General features: G+C 45.9%; 1 protein-coding gene across 1 annotated transcript in view; it reads right to left on the bottom strand.

Annotated features, from left to right (window-relative positions):
• TNKS1BP1 (tankyrase 1 binding protein 1) overlaps window positions 1-23,134 on the bottom strand; it is a 61,359-nt gene that overhangs the window by 15,421 nt on the left and 22,804 nt on the right. Inside the window, exons 5-8 of the mRNA XM_033919812.1 lie at window positions 17,820-19,826; window positions 3,498-4,546; window positions 825-1,242; window positions 298-442 (exon numbers count right to left, since the gene is read on the bottom strand). Of these exons, the coding sequence (XP_033775703.1) occupies window positions 298-442; window positions 825-1,242; window positions 3,498-4,546; window positions 17,820-19,826 (3,619 nt within the window). The remainder of the gene's footprint in view (window positions 1-297; window positions 443-824; window positions 1,243-3,497; window positions 4,547-17,819; window positions 19,827-23,134) is intronic.

The raw sequence follows: 23,134 nt of genomic DNA on the forward strand, positions 1-23,134 counted from the left end.
TCACCTCTTAACTTCATCCTATGCCCTCTCATTCCGGAGCTTCCTTTCAAATGAAAGAGACTTGACTCGTGCACATTTACATTACGTAGGTATTTAAACGTCTCTATCAATCTCCCCTCTCCCGCCTTTCCTCTTTCAAAGCATGATAGGGCTTTTCAACACTAATTTTTGTGTTATAAATGAAAATGATGATGTAAGCACTACTTCTCCCAATCATCATATAAAGATTGCCGCATTAATAAAAAGTGCTTTGTCAACCCAGTCATCGACTTAATAATGGAGGGCTATTTTTCTTACCAGTTGAATCTTGAAACATCCCATCAGTCTCAGTAAGGTTCAAGTTCAGGGTTGCTCCGGGTCGGATAACTGGAGCGCGGTGTCCGCGCTTACGGTTGAGAGATGCTCGGCTCCGACAGGCACTGGAGTCCAGCACACCAACTTCCTTCAGAAGAGAGCATAGAAGATATAAGAGTAGACAAACTAATTTTGGAAGGGGCATCATGTCATCATGGTAGGATTATAGTATTTGGAAAGAGTCTGGGCTGGTAATATATTGCTTTCCATAAATTCAGATGGTAACCGGTACCATGAGTACTGGGAATGCAGACTGAATCAGTCATTCAGGAGCTGGGTGTACTGTGACTTGAATTTGTATTGCTAATACTATATATGAAAGAGCCTGGAGATGGCTGAATCATTTTATGATTGAGTAAGCCTCTACGTTATTGAGATACTATCACAAGTAGGCATCAGAGCACAGGTACAACAATCAAGCTTGGGATTTATCTGTAATACTTGTTAAACTGTGACCTGTCTTTACTGACCCCCAGGAATGTGAAATCTTCTTCCGGAGATGCTGCTTCTTCCATTTCCTCAGGCTCAGAGAGGGTTTGACCTTGTGCCTGGTGCGATACCGACTCTTCTTGGTTAAGCCTTTCCTCTTTTGGAAGCAACCTTGCATCTGTTTGATCTTTCTCATCAGTCTGGTCAGCTTTAGTCATGGAGTCAGGCTGCAACTGACCAATGTGGCTGTCGGCCTCTAGGCCATGATCGTGCTTGTGTGGTGCATCGAACTGGTTGAAGTCCATCTGTTCTTGCTCTGCCTCCGCTCGGCTCCTCTCATCCGACGGTAGCTTCTCATTTTCACTGGACCATTTAGATGAATCCGTTCCTAAGAGCTCTTCCACCAAACCATGTGACCTGTAGGTCGAGGACCCAAACAATTCTTCACTCTGACTATGCCTGAAAATAAAAGTAGGAATTGTTGATGGAAACGAATGCTTTTTCAAAACCATATTTTGACATGCCTTATACTATATATCAGGGCTAAATAATCATCAGACACAAGGAGGTAATTTCAAATAAGATCTAGGATGATACATCACCGCCTTTTAAGAGCCAGCATTTCAGTGTGGCCCTTTCTATGCCATGCTTTAATTGCGGGGCTGTTCAGAATAGCCCAGGACTCCAGTATGTGATACCCCCAATCCAGTTGGGGGGGGTAAATACCCCCCATCTCCACCCCCAATCCAGCATGCCTCGCAATCCAGCACCCCCCATCAGAACTGCACCTCGATCCTGATCAAGCAACCCCCCAATATATCAAGCGATTCCCCCTCTCCGAATCAGCAGGTCTTGCAATCCAGCACCCCCCCCCCCCATCCGCCGGTCCATAGGTGTAAAAAGGTTGAAGAACACTGGTCTAGAGGGCTTTCGGGGCAGGAGTGATCTTCCTACGCTCCTGCCCCGTGCAGATCGCCATGAGGAAATGGCTGCTGGGAGTTCCCGTAGTCTCTCGAGACTATGTCAGGAACTCCCTAAAGCCATTTCCTGATGGCGATATGCACGGGGCAGGAGGGTAGGAAGATCGCTCCTGCCCTGAAAGGCCTCTAGACCACCAGGTAAGGCCGGGAAGGCGGCAGGGAGGTGGGGGTGGGTCAGAGCTGGATAATCGCGGTTTTTCGGCATTCACGGTCCGGCTCTGCCCGTATCCCCCGCGAATGTCGAGGGAGAAGTGTAGAGCCATAACTGGAAAATAACTACAATCCCCCACTTGCCTAGCTCTTTGTGGCCTTACAAATGGGGTGAAAATTAAGCAGAAAATACAACTTTTTTAAAAAATGTTTGTTTGCAATAATTCAAAAGGCTCAAATGTTTTGGGGTTCCAGTGCATTTTAATGCCTCCCCCCTTGCAACAATGTCGCCTCCCCTCAACAGTACTGAGACTTCTCCCTACTGAAGGAGTCCTTCCTTTTGATGTAACGTTTCCCGAGGTTGCTACTTAGGCTTCCTCCTCAAAGTAGAGTAACCGCTTCCCCTCTTGCAACAATGTAACCCTCCTCCACACAATGTTTCTTTCTGTAAGTCTCTCCCTCTTATGATGCGATGTAACTTTCCCCCACGAGGTTGCATGGGGCTCTTGCATTTGTAAATCGCCTTGAACCGGGAAGGGGTAAAACGCGGACCTCGCGGATCTAAACCGCACATCCTTAAAAATCCGAGGTCCGTGCATTGACAAGTCCGCCTTCGCTTTCCCTGCAGCTCATCTCAGGCCCCCGGCTCCCTCGCAGACCTCACGGATCTGAACTGCACGTCACATCCTTAAAAATCCGAGGTCCACACCACTTTTAGTCTCTGGCTCTGATAGAGCTCTATGACAATTTAACTGTGACGGATCCTAATACTTTTCCCTCCCTATGCTAGGATCCGTCACAGTTAAATTGTCATAGAGCTCTGTCAGAGCCAGAGACTAAAAGTGGCAGGGACCTCAAAAGTAGCGCGGACCTCGGATTTTTAAGGATGTGATGTACAGTTCAGATCCGTGAGGTCCGCGAGGGAGCTGGGGGCCTGAGCTGAGCTGAGCTGCAGGGAAAGCGAAGGTGGACTTGTCAATGCACGGACCTCGGATTTTTAAGGACATGTGGTTTTAGATCCGCGAGGTCCCCGTTTTACCCCCTTCCCCCCTTGAACCTATTCTGGACAAGTGCGATGAAAAAACCCTGATGAGCGTGACAAGATCAGTTCAGGAGAGGCGGAAACAATTTCTTGTAACGAGAGAAGAGACAAGGAAAATAGGCATTACCTTTTTGCTAACGTATCCGTGTACATGTGCAGTTAAGTGCTTAAGTTTAAGATATGTGTTTTTTTTTCTTCCTGAACATCTAAGGGGGTCTTTTACTAAGGCACACTAGCAGCCTGACTTGATAACAATTTAAGTATAATTGATGAGAATGACCCATAGATAAGATGACTGGTTTAGTAATGAGATTTTAAAGTGAAAAATATCCGACTTATAGACAAGTGCTTACAGTATATTAAGCTCTGAAAACTTAAAAGAAAATCAAATTTTAATCTAAAAGCAGCAAACTGCTTAGGGATCTAGGGATACAATTTTTCCTGTGCTGTGAATGTTGAGACAAATGGTTACAAAGAAGAGAATGCAGAGAGCTTGACCAAAAACTTTCTTTCCTCGGGCTAAGATGAGATTACTTCCTTACCTAGGTGCTAGGCTGCTTGAGTCCTGTGTGAAACCAATGCGAAAATCAGACATCTCTGCCCCAGGTAAGATGGTTTTCTCTGTGACCCTGGTCCCAAACGTGTTACCGATGTCTTCTTCTAGTACACAGCATTCATCACGATGATTTGATCCTTGTAGCACACCATCCTTCTCAAGACTGTGCCTGTTATATTCCCTGACCGTCTCCTCCAAGCCATACTCCCTGGTCCCGGCCTCCTCCTCCAGGCCATACTCCCTGGTCCCGATCCCCTCCCCCAGGCCATACTCCCTGGTCCCGGTCCCCTCCCCCAGGCCATACTCCCTGGTCCCGGCCCCCTCCCCCAGGCCATACTCCCTTGTCCCGGTCCCCTCCCCCAGGCCATACTCCCTGGTCCCGGTCCCCTCCCCCAGGCCATACTCCCTGGTCCCGGCCCCCTCCCCCAGGCCATACTCCCTAGTCCTGGCCGTCTCTCCCAGGCCATACTCCCTAGTCCCGGCCGACTCCCCCAGGCCATACTCCCTGTCCCTGGCCATCTCTCCCAGCCCAAACTCCCTGTCTCTGTCTGTCTTTCCCAGGCCATACTCCCTGTCCATCTCCCCCAGGCCAAACTCCCTGTCCCTGGCCGTCTCCCCAAGGCCATACTCCCTGTCTGTCCCCCCCAGGCCAAACTCCTTGTCCTTGGCCATCTCCCCCAGGCCAAACTCCCTGTCTCTGGCCATCAACCCCAGGCCAAACACCCTGTCCGTCTCCCCCAGGCCAAACTCCGTGTCCCTGGCCGTCTCCCTATGCATACATGGCTCTTCAGTATCAAATGTTCTGCTCTGATCAGTGCTTTGAATACCAAAATCTCTCTCCCACACCCTCTTAGCAATCCCATAGTCACTACTCGGATCCATCTCTGTTATATTAAAGTCACTGTTCTGATGGGTCCCTCCAATCCCAAATTCATTGTCCCATACTCTTTTCCTGCTATCAGAAGTACTTATCTTCTCTGGTTCTTCAACACCAAATTCAGTCCTCAGATCTTTCTGAGACCAGCCAAGAAGCCCCTGAGAGGTAAAGAGAAAATGAGAAATTTAATCAATGAACCCAAGACAGTTCAAGTACGAAGCTGCACAGGGCACGATCAGACACAGTAAGAACGAAAAAGCATGGTACAGCTGGACTCCACAAACCTGAACAAAAAGAAAAAAGATCTTTATTACTCATTAGAAGAGTCACGGAAGTACAAGGCAAAATTAGATACAAGGTGAAATAAGAATACTACCACACAAAATAATGGAAGAAAAGTCCAGCAGAAATAAAACCCCTCCAAAAGTAAGTCTATCCTCCTTCCACCAGGTTTCAAATTCTGATTTATAAAAAACAAACAAATAAAAATTTTTTTTAAAAAGGTTTAAAAAATCCCAACAGAAAAGTAACCACCCAACAACTACTAATAATAATCTGCTATAATACCCTTAGTGCGCATGCGCACATCAAACTTGGTGGGTCCGTGGTGCCGTGCCCACGCAGTGCCTACCTCAGCTGATTTCCTGATCTCCGACGCCGGCTGACTTCTGACTACGCTGCGCTTGCCGGCTTCCCGACCCTGTTCCTCCAAAACCGGAAGTTAAGTCATGAGGGGGGAGGGAGGAGAAGCCCCGGAGCATGGCCGAAGTCGCTTCCTGGCTAGGGCGGCATTGGCGAGAGATAGGGCATGGAGGGAGGCTTCGACTCGCTGCTCCCGTTTGCTTCGGCCCTTCCTCGCTGCCGGGTCCTGCCGTCGCGGAAACAGAAAGTAGGTGGGACCCGGCAGCGATGAAGGCCCGAAGCAAGCAGGAGCAGCAAGTTGTGGTTGCTGCTCTGGCGACGGCTGTGTGAGACCCAGGAAAGGGGGGGGGGGAAGAAAGAGAATGAGAAATGCTGCCGATGGCTGTGTGAGACTGTGGGGGGAATGCTGCTGCAGGACTCTTTTGGGGAGAGAGAGGAAAAGAGGGAGAAGGAAGACCAGGGAAGAGGGGGGGAGAGAAATGTTGCTGTTGCACAGTGGAGAGGTGAAAGGAAGGGAGAAGGGCTACTGCTGGACAGGGGGAGCAGGAAGCAGAGAAAGAAAGAAAGAATGGCCTCAGTGCCCCACTATGCTAAAAGTTTAAACAGGGAAGGGGTAAAACACGGACCTCACGGATCTAAAACCGCACGTCATTAAAAATCTGAGGTCCGTGCATTGACAAGTCCGCCTTTTAGCTTATTCCACCGCTTTCCCTGCACGCTCAGCTCAGGCCCCCGGTTCTGCCTTCCCTAATGGCTAAGGAGGTGCACCGTGGCTTTTGCTAATTAGCCCGATCTTCCCTTCTTCCAGATCTCTCCCTCCGCGCTGATTCCGAGAGCCCCCCCCTCGTGATATGACGCTGGATGGCAAATAGCTGGGTTGGGGGGGGGGTTAAAAATGTGCAAAGGTCTGCAGTGCCTCTGACCTCGCGGACCTCACGGATCTGAACTGCACATCCTTGAAAATCTGAGGTCCGAACTACTTTTAGTCTCTGGCACTTTATGCCACTTTTAGTCGCTGACGGATCCTAATACTTTTCCCTCCCTATGCTGAGACTAAAAGTGGCACGGACCTCAGGGCCAAAGTTTTGCCACTAGTCTCAACATAGGGAGGGAAAAACATTAGGATCTGCCAGAGCTAAATTGTCATAGAGGTCTGTCAGAGCCAGAAACTACAAGTGGCACGGACCTCAGATTTTTAAGGACGTGCGGTTTTAGATCCGTGAGGTCCGTGTTTTATCCCTTCCCCGTTTAATGTAACGGGCTTAAACACTAGTAATAATAAACAAGCCTCCTCTCAGATCTTCACTTTCCTACCCAAGTGGAAGCCTTTATCATTTTCCCGCTCCCTGTTATGGTTCTGGCCCCGGCTGTTACGATGGAAGAACATAAGATTTTGCCAGTGAACGCTCAAAGTCCCCCCACAGAAGCCCTCCGTCCTGCACAGAATTTGGCCAAGAACCCCATGCTGAAGCTAGGGGGACTATAGGTCCTGCTTGAATCATCTTTTGAACTCCGCCTCCTTCTCAGGGAGCTGTTCCTACCCCCTCAGTTATTTTTTCTGCAAGCAAGTTGCTCAAAAGTGTTTCTGCTCTGTTCGGGGAGGGGGGGGGGTATTTTTTTTAAGTGTTCAGTTGGAGGTTCAGTGCCCAGAGGTTCTCTGCCTGGAAGAGGACGCAGACTCGCACTGCGGAAGTCTGCTGCTAGCACGATCAGCCCTGGGGGGCACCTAGCTAGCCAGCATGCTTTTGTATTTTTTGAACTCGGGGACCGTCCCCGGCGCAGCTGTTCGCATCCCTGATTTATCAGGAGCTTGGGCGCAGGCTGTTTGGCTCCTTCCCGGCTTGGCCAGGTTTAATAGTTTGCCGGTTGCGTGGTCTTCTCCCCCTTCACTCGCAGGTTCAGATGCAAAATCCTAGCATTCAAGACCACTAGACACGCTGCACTAGAACCGTTTAAACAGTTGCCAAGGAAACCACTGTAGTCAAGATTTTTAGCCTTTGATCTGTATCTTTATATGTTTTTTGGTTTGTTTTTTTTTTTCGTTCCCCGTGTTTTCCTCTGATTTTCTTGGATTTGTTTCTCTATTCTCCCCATAGCCACTCCCCCCTGCAAAGACTCCTCTAAAGACTCAGGGAGCACCGCCTACCTGAAGGCTGCTGGGAAGCTGCCTCGGAAACTAACCCTTCGCACAATTCTAGAAGCAGGGTTCACTATAGTGTCATGGTTGTTTTCCTTCTTGGAATTTAAGTGCAACACCTGAATGGGGTCCCACTGAAAAGGAAATCTATGACACACTGCTGCCAAGCCACACAGGCCTTCCTGTTTTGTTTTGTTTTTTAAAAAAAATCTTTCTACAGCTTTTTCTGCTCTGGAGTTAGGGATGGGTATTTTTGAAGCATTTTTATTACAGTGTGAACTAATTAATTTAGCACATGGTCTTAAACAACATAAATCACTAGAAATGAAAAGTTAAATGAAACAAAAACTCCTGCTTGCACACCCCTACTGGGGAGCCCAGAATACACACGGGCAATATTTCTGTAAAGAAACTATTATACTATATCCAGGAGAAAATGCCTTTTTTTCAAAGATTTCTGGAATAGGTTTTGCATTCTTTAAAATAAGGGAGAGCTGTAATGGAATGCTAAATGCAACTTTTCAAAAATACTATGTTATTTTCTGCGACTTTCCTCCACACATCTACAATGGCAGAGTGGCTGCAACCTGTTCTGAAAGGTAGAACATTACACTCACTTCCTGTTACAGCTGCACGCCTTCAGAGAGGCTGCAGAAATGCTCCTCACCGAGTAAACCCCAAATAGGTCAGAAATGGCAGCTCAGAGTCAAGGATTTTGTAAAAAGGAAATGAGGCAGGTGGCACGATGAAAAAACTAACTACAGCGATCCCAGAACCTTAAAAGTAGAAGAGAAGTAACAAACTAGCTTAAGGATCTCTATTTGTGAAGCGGGATCAGTGCTGGACAATGCAGATGGTGCCCAGAGTGATAAGGGGAGGGGGGTCCCTCTCCGATGATGCAGCCAATCCAGCTGTTCAGATACACTCAAAACAACGTGTGTAAATTAAACTAACTTTGTGATTCTCCAGACTCCCCTCCTGCTCCCAACAGGTACAGGCAGGGGGGCCCGGAGGGAAAGGGTGCCTCTGGTGGCAGGAGGGAGTAGGTATCCTTCCTGCCTTTTTTTTCAGGGGGGTGAAGGGAGTTCCTTTGTAGCAGGCTGGCAGTGCCTTAAGCCCTACGGTAGAGCGCTGCACAGGAATGGGTTGGCGCCCTCCGGTGCTCTTCAATAATTCAGCACAGTCGCACTGGTTCTCTTCAAAAGGCCAAGGGCAGCGATTCCTACATGCTGCCTGTGAATGACCCTGAAGCCTTTTCTCTGACATGTTTTGCATCAGCGAGAAGGCTTCCGTGTCAGCCGTGGGCACTTTGTAGAAACAACTTCCCGCAGCCTCTTGAAGAGGTAGGAGGGGGCACGAAGGAATTTTTTTTGGGGGGGAAGGGGGGAGGGGAAAGGAGAACTATTACATAGAGATTATTATACAGGGGGCCCTCTTTTAATATTTTCACTCACAGGCCTCCACACAGGCCCAGTGCCCAGCGCAGGAACCAGGAAATGCAGAGTGAATCCAAAGCCCTTTACTACTCAGTAATAAAATATAACAGTACATCTCACAAAGTGTACTGAGCAGAAAAAATAACATCTCACAGATGGAAAGGCTGGTTGACATACAGAACAAAATAAATGGTGAGAAACCAAGCAAACATAAAGGTTAATAGTCACAGAGAGAAGGCAAAGCCAATGAACTACTCAACACAGCAAGATCAAAACATGAGTGATTAAGTTCTCCTACAGTCCTAAAAGGTCTGAAGAAATATGGGTTAAAGGGAAGGCAGAATAATTATGTGGCTTTTAGGGAGGAAGGTTTATGAACTGTGAGATTATATAGGACTACTCAGGAATCCATTCCATTCAAATCACAACACAATGGCTGCAGAAACATTGCGAGCCCGATACCCAAAAATCTGCTGTGCACCAGTCTTAACTTGCGCGGCAGCTCAGCCTCCGATGCTCAAAAGGGTTATCGGGGTTTTTCCACCAATTGCTGTAGCAACCACTGAGAACCCTATGCAAATACACTACAAGGAGCTCATTAGTATTTAAATTAGCACTCCTTGTGATGCGCAAAGGGAACGCCCACCGGGCAAAATTTTCTGGCAGCTGGTGGTAGCTGATTATGCATCTGTTATGTGCTTGCATGTCCTTTGCCTGTGGCCAGAACATTGTTGTTAGGCGCGGGACACACACTCGCATAACAGACGCACAACAGCTGCGTCCATATTGGGCCACGAAAACAAAACAAAAAACTTTTTTTAAAAACTGTCCACAAGCTCCTGCAATCAGAAGCTGAACTGGGCTTGCGCAGAAGAGCTGCGCCTACTGATTTGCTCTTCTGCGCAGGCACAGTTCCTTCCATTTTTACCGGGCTACGCGGCACAAATAGCGTGCATGTGACTCGCATGCTCTTTGTGCTGCGCATAGCCTGGTAAAACAAAAATCGCTCCCTTCTAAGTATTTTTTCCCAGGTTGTCAGAGCTTTGTGCATCCTGCCGTCATAAAGAAAAGAAAAAAAAAAGTTATGAGTCCTAGAATGAAGAATGAAAGGGGAAAAGCATGACTGCATTCCGAGATAGGACAGGCTTTGGCAACGGCGACCGCAAATACTAAATAACAAAGGCCTTCTATGGAATCTGTCTTTTCAAAACGATAACCAAGATACTGAGGAAGTGAATACATTTCTAACTTATGGAGCCTGTATAGAAATGAGATGGCTGAATGAATAAGGACAGGCTGGACGTGTTCCAAGATAGCGCAATTTCTAGGAGGGAGAAAGGCGAATGCTACAGCTGTACGAGAGGCTGCTGAAAAGTTCTCAGCCCGGCCAACAAAGTCAGGGCAGCCTCCATCGAGGTCTACACATTTAATCTAGCGATTTTCCACTTTTTTTGTTCTGTGCTTTTCCGACAGAACGAAAAAAGTGGAAAATCACTGGACTTTGTTGGTTGGGCTGAGAACTTTTCAGCGGCCCTTCGTACACTATAAGGAGATCTATGTTGCTATTCAAGATGTAACACAGGAGAAGACAATTATAGGTCATCAGTATAAACATAAGATGGGGGGGGGGGCAGAATTAACCTGGATGGGTATTCTAATTGAGGAGTGGGAGATACCTTAGGGCTGTTCCATGACCTTGGTCCATGTTGGCACCAAGGAAACCATGCACAAAATCTAGTAGTGTAGCAACAGGTCTGAGAAATAATGACCCACAGACAAATTAGACCGATATATCAGAAAGGACACTTAAAGATCACAGGCAGAGCAGGGCGTTGTATAGTAATTAAGCACTTACACAAGGAGAACAACTTATAGAGGAGAAGCTAATAGTGAAATACTGAGAAATTCCACACTGCCAGGAGCAAGAATTCAGGAAATAAGTTAGACAAGAAATCTGATGTAACTGGATTTTAAAAGAGTTCACCTAGGTGGCTGCCTAGTATGTGCAAATCCCGCACATAAAAAGTTTTCTATTTATTGGGCCTGGGAGGCGCCTTAGGCGTCTGAGCCAATAAGGGCCTTAGGCCCTTCCCTGGGCATCCCAGGATGCACCGGGAAGGAGAAGGCCCACCATTTAGGAGTGGCAGGCTTGCGAGTAGGAGGGAGTGGGCATCCCTTTTGCTGTCTTCTTCATGTACAGATATGGGGGTGTTTTTTTGGGGGGAGGGCAGGAGGGCTTAGGCATCCCTCATGCCAATTTTTTTGTAAAATACAGGGAATGGGGAAGGGAAGGGGTTGGTTTGGGGGATCCTGGCAGGGGGGGTTTCACAGTGGCATGAGGGAATGGGCATGCCTCCTACCGATTTTTAATAAAGTACGGCGGGATCCTAATTTGGGGGGAAGGATTCCAGCTCAGTATGGATGGGGGGAGGATTTGTGGCAGCAGGAAGGAGTGGGCATCCAACCTGCCTCTATTTTTCTTCTGGGGGGGTCATCTGAGCAGGGGGGGGAGAGTGTCATTGGGATGGGGGCGGTTTGACTCACTTTCTTTATGGGGCAAATATTGAACATGTCAGCATCTGTGCATTAAAAAAAAAAAGAGCCCCAAACAGCTGAGTGGGGCTTCCCCTGCCGCTCAGCTATTCAGGCTTCCCCCAAACTGGTTCTGCACATGTGTGAGAGCCGGTTTCTTAACAAGCGATCAGATGCGATTATGACTGCCCTCCGCAAAACTCATTTGCATGGGAAGCCATTTGAGCAATCGATTGCTGTTTACATCTCGGCCAAAAAAGTAAATCGGCCCATAGCGGCCCGCACGATCATAATGTCCGTTTTTAGTGCATCTAGTTCTGTGTAGCTTTATTAAAGGTTGCCTTGTACGACTGCATCTGAAGACTGAAAAATGTACTTTTCTGGTACTGTACTTGCTATCTGTACAGCCCCCTAGTGGGGAGAAAAAAACAGCATCATCTGTTGCCTTGGAATAATGGCAGTAATTCTGTAAAGAACTGTCTAGATTTAAGCAACAAGAATGTGTTTAAAAGGCCACTTTCATACTGTGCAGGTGGTTTACAATTTAAAAGAAGATACAAGGGAGGGAGCTAAAACTGCTTTAAAAATAATCCATCATCCTCTCCAGATTGGACTATTGCAACTCTATCTACTTAAGCCTAACTAAGAAAAACCTCCACAGACTCCAACGGATTCAGAATGCCGCGGCCAAGCTCATCTTCGCTAAAAGTAAATTTGACCATGTCTCCCTGCTCCTGGCCAAGCTCCACTGGCTTCCGATAATCCACTATAAATGCGCCTGTTTAGCTTTCAAAATCCTATATGGTATCCTCCCTTCCTTTATCCCTCTTTCTTGGAATTCCTCAAACCCTAATACCACCAGATCCTCCCACAAATTAAAACTATCCTTCCCCTCGCTAAAAGGCATTTCCCACACAGGAAAGCTAGGGACCTCCCTTCACTTCAAAATCACTGAGCTCTGGAACAACCTTACCTCCCCTCTTCGGAACTTGAGCTCTCTCCAGGTTTTCCGCAAACATCTGAAAACCTGGCTTTTCTCAAAAAATGTAAGTCTCCCTCCAACTTAGGAATCAAGGAAACTCTTATATCTTGGCATCCCAAGTCCTCTAAATTTTCTTCACACTTCTACCTCTAACCCTCTGTTGTAGTTCCTTCCTATTTCTCCTACTGTAAACCGCGTCGAGCTCTACGAACGTGGAGATGATGCGGTATACAAACCTAAGGATTAGATTAGGTTAGATTAAAAACACTAAATCAAAACAAAACATACTAGTACAGAAGGAATGAACAAGGTATAGGGAAGTGTTACAATTTATCCAGGCCACCTGGGTAAAATAACATTGTTTTTTCCAAACGGTGATGGGCCCCTCCAGCATCGATCAGCAACGTGGGCCCCCCCCAATCGGCAACGCGGCCCCCCCCATCAATGGAAAGTAAGAAAAGCAAGCAACGAGGGTAAGAAAGGCAACGGGAACTGTAATTGTGCCAGCGGTGCTGCTTGCCCAAAGCTTCCCTCTGACACAGCTTCCTGTTTCCGTCTGGGCACATGGTGGGGCGGGGCGGGGCGGGGCAGGGGGCCCAGTGTACTTGGGTTCCTAGGGGCCCTCGATGAATTAATCCTGCCCTGGGAAGAGGAGATATCACGTGCAGTTTTTCCTATCAAAGCCGGGAAAGTCTCCATTGGAAACAGCTGAAAAAGAGGTATTCTGGAGACCATGGAGGAGAGGGAGTGCCTTAGCCAACTCATCGCTTAGCACAAGCCAAAATGTTCAACAGAGGTCTTTCTGGATATTTTGTCTTGAACATGTATGTCAGGGCCTCCCAATTTTATTTGTGGCTGTGACCTCATGATTGCAGCCAAATAAAATTGTGTGACCCCCCCTGAAGGTTCAGAATAAGGATGGACTTATGGAGAGCCCACCTAGGCTGTAATCCCTCAAAGGCAAGTTTTGTGATCCCCTATGGGGTCCCAACCCACAGTTTGGGAAGCTCTGCTATAATGTGTTACGATTCCCTCATGACTGCACGAAGTACTGCCAGTTCCGGATATCATGTGTTTCCCTGAAATAAGAGCTAGCTCTGAGCACTTTAGTACGTAACAATGCTGACATAAATCTCTCTTACTTACACAGGCTGAAGCTCCACCCGCCTCCGGCGCCCATTCTGACTGGCCGCTGCGTGAGCTGCCCACAAAAAGCTCAGGGTAGGCGACTGTACCGGCGGTATCATGCTTGTGCTGGTCAGGAGTGCACTGGGCCACTTCCTGCAGGCTGGCATTGGCTAGGAGCTTCTGCAGGATTGAAACCTCTCCAGCCTGCTCTTCCCACGCCATCGCCCAAGAAGCGGATGGCAGACAGGCTCCACGCCTGGTGCCTCAACACAAACCTCACTTTGTGAGCGTATGCGCTATCTCTCTCCCCTCCTGCCAGCTTTTTCCCTCACCTTCCTAAACCTGTCGGACTACTTTCCAGACAGAAAACTCAACTTATTGCAATTGCCTCAGAGCTGCTTCCATTTCGAGACTCACCCCTCCCTTAACGTGTCTAAGCTCTCACAAGGCATGACTGTCAAAAGTTTAACTCTCTCACCTCAAACCCTTCAATGGAGCTGACCTGGAGACTCCTCTCTTTGGGTTGGTGGATAGCAAGACAACTTCTATGCACTCCAGGCCTACAGACTGCATTCTCTCTAACCCAATGATTCCCAATCCTGTCCTGGAGGACCACCAGTCAGTTGGATTTTCGGGATAGCCCTAATGAATAGCCATGAGAGAGATTTGCATATAATGGAAGTGGCAGGCATGAAAATCTGCCTTATGCATATTCATTAGGCATATCTTGAAAACCTACTGGCTGCGGCTGGTTGAGAACCACTGCTCTAACCGATCCATCAACCCACCTTAAACTAAATAAAACTGTGACGAACCTGCCAAGTAAACTTCTCATAACCTCGAGCTGCAGTTTCTGAACAAGTACAGTGCTCAGAGGTACTAGGACAAAAACAAAATAACAGCTTCTCAGGTACCATAGGGAATCCTAATTTCAAATTCTTTAAACACGCACATAGGAGAATGCACCACTCTATGGCTCCCAGAATGCAAACCATTCACAGGCTCCTGAGCATTTCTTAAAGGGTCTAGCCAAAGAGCTCCCTCAGGATTGCCTCCCCCACCCCAATAAAGTTGCTTCAATCTTAAAAGGATTCCCCCCATCAAGCCTTCATGACCTGGATGGCACATCCCCCTCCAATCAGCAAGACCCCTCTAACATCTGGAAGCTCCCTGAAGCCTACCTTGAAGATTCCTGGCATCTAGTAAGATCTGGGAAGGAGGGATCCTTGTTGTGAGACTGCTGCTAGGTGTTGCCAGGTCCATGAACCTGGCACCAGCGAGGGCAAACGTAACAAGAATTCCTCCTGCCCATAACCCACACTAGACACAAGGGATCTTTCAAGGTAGGCCTAATGGTGGGAGACTACTAGGCCAGGGAGCCTCGAATGGGGGATGGGAGAAGGCCTGCTGAGTCAAGGGGTCTGAGAATCTCAGGGGAACTCACTGGTCAGCCCCTTTAAGAAGTGTCCAGGAGCACCAGGATGTGGCTCTGTGGCTCAATGCTCTCAGGTCTATAAAAGAATGCTGGACCATCAGGGTAGAAAAGGACCAGGCTCAGAAGGGGGGAATGATACCTCAGGGAAAGGAGGAGGGGCTGTTTCTGCCCCGGTACTTGAATATAAACCATCAGTCTATATTCAAGTTAACATTTTTTCCCATAAAAAGGGGAAAAAATGTTCTCGGTTTATATTCAGATAAGCTTATATTCGAGTGTATATGGTAATACTAACTTCTCTCCCCCCTCCCCCCACTTATGCCAGGTCAATGGAAGGTGTAAATGCATAGGCCTAAATATAGCAATTTACCACATAACTTACAGCAAGTTACGTGCCCCACCCACACATATACCCCCATGCATTTATACACCAACCCCTGGATTCTATATATGGGTATGTGCCCTAAATTTGGTTTGTGCCCAAGATGCACATGCAAATTAACAGCCCCTAACTTTCAATGGGTGCTAATCACTGTTTTTTCTAAGCAGGAGTCCTCCACCTACAGTCCTGCCAGTAGGGGGTGCTGTTCTACTATCAAATTTTCAATAGTGACGGACAGGCAAGCTCTTCGGGACTTCAGTGAACCTGCCTGTCCCTAGTGATTGAAAACATAATATTGATACACCACCACCCAATGACAGTAGAGCAGTTGGAGGACTCGCACTCAGTTTATTTTTTTTTATTTTTACACTTGATGTACTGCCCTTTCTGAACAAGACCGTCAGAGCGACGTACATATCAAACTAGAAAATAAAAGTTCAGAAAGTGAACTCTCATTTAAAATAGGAAAGGCGGGGGCCCTGTTAAATATGGTCTTGCTACCTACGCCGCAGGCTATACTTCAATGAAGGGAAAAATTTCATGGGGAAGGCCAAAAATTGTTGGCTATATCATAGTAGGACAGAAGTGTGTGTTGCAGGCTTGGATGGCAGTTAGTCCACCGTCCTTTTGGCACTGGAGAACTGCATTTCATACCCTGGTGGTGCTAGAGACCAGAGCTACATCCCCTACCTACAAGAAGAAATGTTCCTTTTGGGCAATCTGGGAACCGTGCATCAGTTCTTTGCCGGACAGAGCATATAGTTCCATTTTAAACGCATTAAATTTGTAGATTTTAATAGGCTTTGCATCCTCCTCAGATGACATGTTACGGAGTATATTGATTAGAGAGTTTGGTTTTAGGGTCTTAGGGGAGGTGATTTAAGATTTGGTTCTCCTCTTTTTTTCCTTTTGGTTGGGGGGGTGGGGTTGTTTGGCGGTGTAGGAGGAGAGGGCAGGGGAGGTGGGGTTCAGGGACTCCTAAGGGTCACATCCATTTCATGCGTTTAATCTTGTACTATTCTGGCAGGCTATGCTTTGGCTTATTTGTACGATATTTCTTGTGTTAAAGAGTCGCTGTCACAATTGTCCCTTTGTACACTGTATTTTGCCTTTATTGTTGTGACCATATTTAACATAACAGATCGCTAGATAAAACAGGAAAGGTATTCCATCGAAAGACACTACACATTCAAAGCTTAGAGGGAACAGTGGTGCTTACCAGTGATTGATGCTAACTGGCACTCGTTAACGTTCACATTCACATTCTATAACACTGGGCACTTAACTAGGAGGCTTGGCCTTGGTCATGCCATAGTAACATAGTAGATGACGGCAGATAAAGACCCAAATGGTCCATCCAGTCTGCCCAACCTGATTCAATTTAAATTTTTTTAAAATTTTTTTCTTCTTAGCTATTTCTGGGCAAGAACCCAAAGCTTTACCCGGTACTGTGCTTGGGTTCCAACTGCCGAAATCTCCGTCAAAACCTACTCCGTCCCATCTAAACCCTCCCAGCCATTGAAGCCCTTTCCAGCCCATCCTCCACCAAACGGCCATATAGACCGTGCAAGTCTGCCCAGTACTGGCCTTAGTTCAATATTTAATATTATTTTCTGATTTTAAATCCTCTGTGTTCATCTCAGGGGTGCACCAAAATTCTGTGTGCTGAATTATAGAAGAAAGCACACCTAACGTGGGCATCCGCGTTTATTCTAAGTTTCAGCAGGCATAAGTCCGGTGCCTACCGTTGAGCGTGGGAATTCTATAAGCTCCATTTTAGGGCTGTTTTTTGAGCACCGTTTGCTGCATCCAGCCCTCAGTGAATTGCAGTCAATTATAGAATAAAAGGGTAAAGGATAAAGGGGATGGGGCTTGATATCGCTTTTCTGTGTGGTTACAATCAAAGTAGTTTACATATTTTAGAAGGGGACTTATTTTGTCTCTGGGCAATGAAGTGTTAAGTTGCTTGCCCAGAGCCATAAGGGGAATCAAACTCACAACCTTAGGATGCCGAGGCAGCCGCTCTAACCACTAGGCCACGCCTCCAAAATATACATTTGTGCTCAGTTAACGTTTACAAATGTATATTCGGTTCATAGACAAAACCGCGGAAGGCAAAGGCGCGCGCCGACAACCGAGCGCAAGACGGAGGTGCGCGCCGAAGAAAATGACAGTTTTTAGGGGCTCCAACGGGGGTTTTTGTTGGGGAGTCCCCCCACTTTACTTAATACAGATCGCGGCAGCGTTGTGGGTGGTTTGGGGGGTGTAACCCCCTTCATTATACTGTAAACTTAACTTTTTTCCCTGTTTTTAGGGAAAAAATGAAGTTTTCAGTAAAATGTGGGGGGTTACACCCCAGCAAACCCCCACAACGCGGCGCGATCTGTATAAAGTAAAGTGGGGGGGCTCCCCCCCCACACACCCCTGTCGGAGCCCCTAAAAACAGTTATTTTCTTTGGCGCGCGCCTCCGTGCTGCGCTCAGTTGTCGGCGCGCGCCTTTGTCTTCCGTGGTTTTGACCTGACACCGTATATTCACCTGTGTAAGAGCTAGAGATCTAGAATTTCAGTGTGCAAATGGCGCTTACGTTTAGGTGCTAAAGTTACAGAAAAGTATTGAAAAGTGAACGAGCAAGCCACAGTGCCAAACTCTGTGCCAGCCACATTCAAAGGTGTAATGAAATTACCCCCCCCCAAAAAAAAAACAAACTACAAACCCCAACACATACACCTATAAAATATGAAATGTTATATCTTACCTCTTGTCCCTCACTTGGCACTTCATCCCTGCATCTCAATACCACATCTCTTTCGGTATCATCACTATTAGCAGGGGTTGGAGAAAGAAGTTTTTCTAACCACTGGGAATCCAGATTTGTGATCCCTGTGGGTTTCTCTTCTGGAACACTTTTTACTGGGTCAAAGTCACTGATGTCAAATGCATCCTGGCGTTCTTTAGCCCTACTGCTGAGCTGTGCCTCCCTCTCTCTCTCCGTCACCCTTGAAGGGCTCATTGGCTCTTCCATGGGTTTCTGTTCCTTAAGGTCAAAAGCTACCATCGATGTTCCTGCTCCAGGTTCCAATACACCAAGGCACGAATCTTCTTCCAATACACCAAGGCACGAATGAGCAACTTTGTCAAACATCATGCAGGCCTCTGTTGCAGGCTCCAACTGCAAGATAGGATGAACAGGCTCCAGTAATCTGTAGATCTCCACACTCTCTGAAGATTTCTCCCCAAGAAAGGGGAGAAGGTGACAGTTTTCCGATTCATCCCGGAACTCAGATACCTCAGAGGAATCTTTACTCACTTCCTTTGCCTCCAACAGTTTTAGTCCCACCTTTTGACCTTGTATGGTAGGTACTTCAGTTGAGGGCTCCTCCTTGTGCATTTCTAATGTCTCTGCTTCTGTTGTAGAGAATATCTTCTGAGGGTCCACCATATCCTCATACAGTTTTCCAACTGTTCCTATGCAAGGAGACTGCCTGCTGATTACAGTATCATCAGTTCCCTTTCTAGAATTTTCAAAGGCTAGAAACCCAATGCTATCACCTGAAAGCGGCCTCAAGTTTCTTCCCGAGCCTCCAGCTGGGTCTGAGCTCCAATTAGTAGGGGAATTATAAGATACACCTAAAAGTTTGTCTTTGAGACTGTCTTCCTCAGTTATTTCAACCAATCCTTGTACTGGACCATGGTGACTTCCAGCAAGTGTTTCATTCCTAATATCCATGACTCTATCAGGTTCTGAAGTGACTGAATTATCCTCAAGGAGATGAGTGACATTTGACATTTCCTCAATGGGAGAGGTTGTTGGGCTCTGCCTTCTCCTTGCCCATTCCATGCTCCGAGATGGGGAACTCCACTCAAAGGACTCAGATAAGCTCCAGTCTGACCCAGCCTGGGCCTGTTCTGATACAGCCGGTACGTCCCCTGTATTTATTGTATGCCCTTTTCCTCCTACTGATGGGTCTTCAGAAAGTAACATGCCTTCTGAGGCACGTCTACTGTCCAGATGTGGATTGAAGAGGGGTTCTTTTCTGGCAGGAACCATCTCAGCTGTTTTCAAAGTCTTTACTGGTTCGGCAAGGGTATCCCTCAAATCTGTGAATTGCTTGGTTTCGGCTAACAGACCAGTGTCCTTCAGAAGTGCATCTGAGGTAGACACACCTTCCCGTTCAGAAGCACCTTTGCTGGTGTCTTTGAAAATGGAGGATTCCACAGATGTTGCCTCTTGTGCAACAGGAGAACCCTGAATAAGCAGCTGAGAGACAAAACTCTTGTCTGAATTGACGTTAGGCACTATTGGGGTCGATACAGTTTCCTTTTCCAAACTATTTCTGCTGGCATATGTAGATGTGGAAGACTCCATTGCTCCTGCTATAAGAGGAACACCCCTGACAAGCAGCCCAGGGACAAAATCTGGCTCTGAGTAGGCTTTACTAGGTCTTGGAGGCACTGGTGGGATGGATATGGCCCTGCTGGGATAGTTTGAGGTTTCCACCGAGGCAGCTGTGAGAGGAACACCTTCCTCGGAAAAGGCAGGAACAACATTTCTCTCCAAACTGGAATGATCGGAAACCTTGGTGAGGGAAGCGGTATCAAGGATGGAGGAAGGATAATCTTGCTTTGAATCCTGGCCAGGGGTCTCTGATGAAGTGGTTCCATTAGGAGATGCAACAGGAGATCTTGGGGTGTGGCTGGAAAATGGTGTGATCTCAGTTTTGGATGGAGACTCAGAATTGTTGGAGATCCGATCAGTGGAAACCTAGAACCCCCAAAAGAAAAACAAAAACACATTCTCAGTTTTACTCTTTCTTTACAAAAGGTCTCTAACATTTTATTTACTTTTTAGACCACACACTGAGTTGGAGATTTTTGATTCTAAGATCCATTTTCCGAGTGATAACTCCAAATCTGAAACCAAGCTTTGTGTACATGCACAGGATGATGTAATAAAGGAAGCTTAATCATCTTTTTTGAGTTAAACTTTACTTGTAATTTAACAAGGATTTTAGTTCACAACAAGATCCAGAGCTCAAGTACACTGTATCTCATGTAGGTACCAGAGGGACTCTTTCAGGGAGGCAGAAAAAAAAATCGGGAGACCCCCCCCCCACCCAAGATTTGTGTGAAAGGGAGAACCAGTCGGCGAGGAGAATGACATACTGAAGATATCAGGAGGTAATCAGCCCAGCTACAAGAGGCTTGAGAAGAAATATCTGCTGATTTTTAAAAATTAAATCTGTTATTTTTTTCTTCTTTAAACGGTTTTTTGGTTTTTTTGTTTTGTTTTTAAATCATCACTGTATGTGCTTTTATATTTTGAGTATTTTACCAAAGGTATTCTGGGCTTCCTGTACTATAGACCATCTACCAACTATAATTGACTCACTACTTCTACTTAACCAATATACCAGTCACAACAAATTGATCAATTTATTGATAGCTAGCGGCAGTAGAAACTGGAGTAGGATTACCCTTATCTTCTATTCCCCCGACCTTGAAAAAGGAATTTGAAACGCGTTGGGAAGGGGAACCGATAAGGATTTAAGATAAGTGATGCACTTTTAAATCTATTTATCAAATTATAAATAAGTTATAAAAATAAGTTATAAAACTATACAAAAATTTAATAATTCTATCAGTGGGGAATAATGAAGAATCCCATGACCATGGACTCGATTTGAGCAAGTGGAATCAGAATTCCCACTGGAGAAGAATTTTGCACTGAGTGATTGTTGTGTACTATAGACCCACATTTGGGCATGCTGCCCTGTCCCACCCAAAGGAAATGCATCTCTTCTTCCCCCACCCCACCCCCATGTGTGCTATAGTGAGAAATTCAAAGTTTTATCAAAAAAGAGGTACACCTGCCTGGGCTTTTTTAAATCCCATTTACCCTTCCCAATTTCTCTCCCCTTTGCTGGTCCCAAACATCCTACCAAGTACCTCTTGAATATAGTCTCAAACATCTCCCCTCAGTTCTGTTCTTTCCTATTTACCAAGGATGCCACAAACAGGACAGGTTGTCAGGAGATGCCTAATCGATGTCCATGAGCAACACCTGCAGGCCTACTTCCTTCACAGTAGGTGAGTCTGTCTCATACATATTTATTAATGATATCCTAAGAACCTGCAGTGAACAGGTAGAACAAAGCCAAATAGAAACTGCAGAGGAAAATGTAAAGTTGTAGAAACTTTATTAAAATAAATAAATAAAATAAAAAAATTAGTAAAATATTATCCAAAGGATGGCTCTCATGTGCAGAGGGGCCGGACCCAATATGGTCCGTGTTTCAGAGAAACAGTCTTTCCTCAGGGGTCCTAGTTGTCCTATGCTTCACTGGTTGACAACCGTATGGATTACGACGATGTTGGTTAAAATCCGGTCCCCATGCACACGAGAGCCATCCTTTGGATAATATTTTATTGATTTTTTTTTTTTTTTTAAATAAAGTCCCTGCAACTTGTAAATTTTCCTCTGCAGTTTCTTTTCGTCTTTATCCTAAGGACCTGACCCATTTGCTGTCTACAAGGGCTGGACCTGTCCATTCCTGTTTTATGTACTTCCAGTTGCCAAATGCAATGGGGCTGAGAGACAGCAAATGAGAAAATAGATGCAGAAATGAAGGCCTCGAGGGGGAGCACGATCTGAAGAAAAAGAAAGAGAAAACCTCTCATCCCATGTGAGAGATGAAAGGCATATTTCTCAGGACACGCTCGAGACACCTCTTTACACTCTCTTGTAGAATAAACCTATTTAATTACCCTTCTTTTAAAATCATGCCAATACAAGAAGTTCTTTGACGGAATCTTATCCTTCCAGGCCGCTAAACTGAACACATGGCTTGGAAGATTAATACTTGAGGCTACTTCCTATTTTGACTTTAGAAAATCACTAAAAACACACCTGTTTGATATGTTTCCCTCTTAGTTATGTTACTGTCAAATCTATTATGATTTTAACAGCTTTTTTACTTACCAATTGAGCTATCGTCTTAACTTTTACTGATTTTTATCCGATGTATCCTCTTTACTGATTGTTTTTATTCTGCATTAGACACCAATTGTTTATTCTGTATTTTAAATATCGGCTGTATGTATCCTTTTGTTGTGAACCGCTTCGAACTTTTGGTATAGCGGTATACAACTTCTCAGTATACAAATAAGCAAAATATATATCTGGCTTATAAAGTAAGTAAAGTGTTCACATACACTCAGAATTGTGAAATTTGACCAAGAGCGTTAGCTCCTATAGCCAAACCCACCGCCCCATCACTGTGTATGACTTATTTTGAAAAAGAGCTTGAAATGACTTATTTGCCCTTTAAGCGAAGACAAAACCTCCCCTCTACTATATTCATAGCGGTATACAAGAAATAAATTATTATTATTCATGTTCATGTGGGCCGGCTCTTGTCACATTATGTAACTGCATTGGTCTCGTGGCTGTCAAGTCACCCGTGCTGCAAACGCTTAGCCCGCCTTTGTAAAAGACGGCCACAGCGTGTGTGCTGCAGTGGTATGGAATAGGGAAGAGGTAAGTTTCTAGCAACCATAAGGCAGAGAGGATGGAGAAGAGGGAATGAATGGGGAAGAAGTGAAATGAGGGAGGGGGATATAAGGCGCAGACATACAGTTTAGGATGAGAGGGAAGAGAAAATTGAGACTGGGGAACAAAAATTAGGGAAGAGTATTGCAGCAAAAAAGCGGAGAGAAAGATGTATGTGGGGACAAGTTTGAGAGGAGAGTACGGTGTGATATGACAGGGAGGAAGAGGAGGAGAGAGCAAGAAGTATGTGGAGAGAGAAGGAGAGAATGGAATTGCAGTTAATCCCAGAAAGTAGAAGAGAGAAAGTACTCTAAAAAGGCAAATAAAGTGACATCAGCATTAGCAGAATGGTGTAAAAAAAAAAAAAATGGTGATTAAAAATGGTGATAAAAAAAAAAAGCTAAGAGAACAAGGATCAAAAAAGAAAACCTGAGACATCAAAAGGGAGGGAAAATATAGAAAATAAATGAAAAGAATAAAGTGAAAATAAATCTGAACAGAGAGATCATGAAAGAAATTGA

The sequence above is a fragment of the Geotrypetes seraphini genome, chromosome 14 (assembly GCF_902459505.1).
Source record: "Geotrypetes seraphini chromosome 14, aGeoSer1.1, whole genome shotgun sequence".
Lineage (NCBI taxonomy): Eukaryota > Metazoa > Chordata > Amphibia > Gymnophiona > Dermophiidae > Geotrypetes > Geotrypetes seraphini.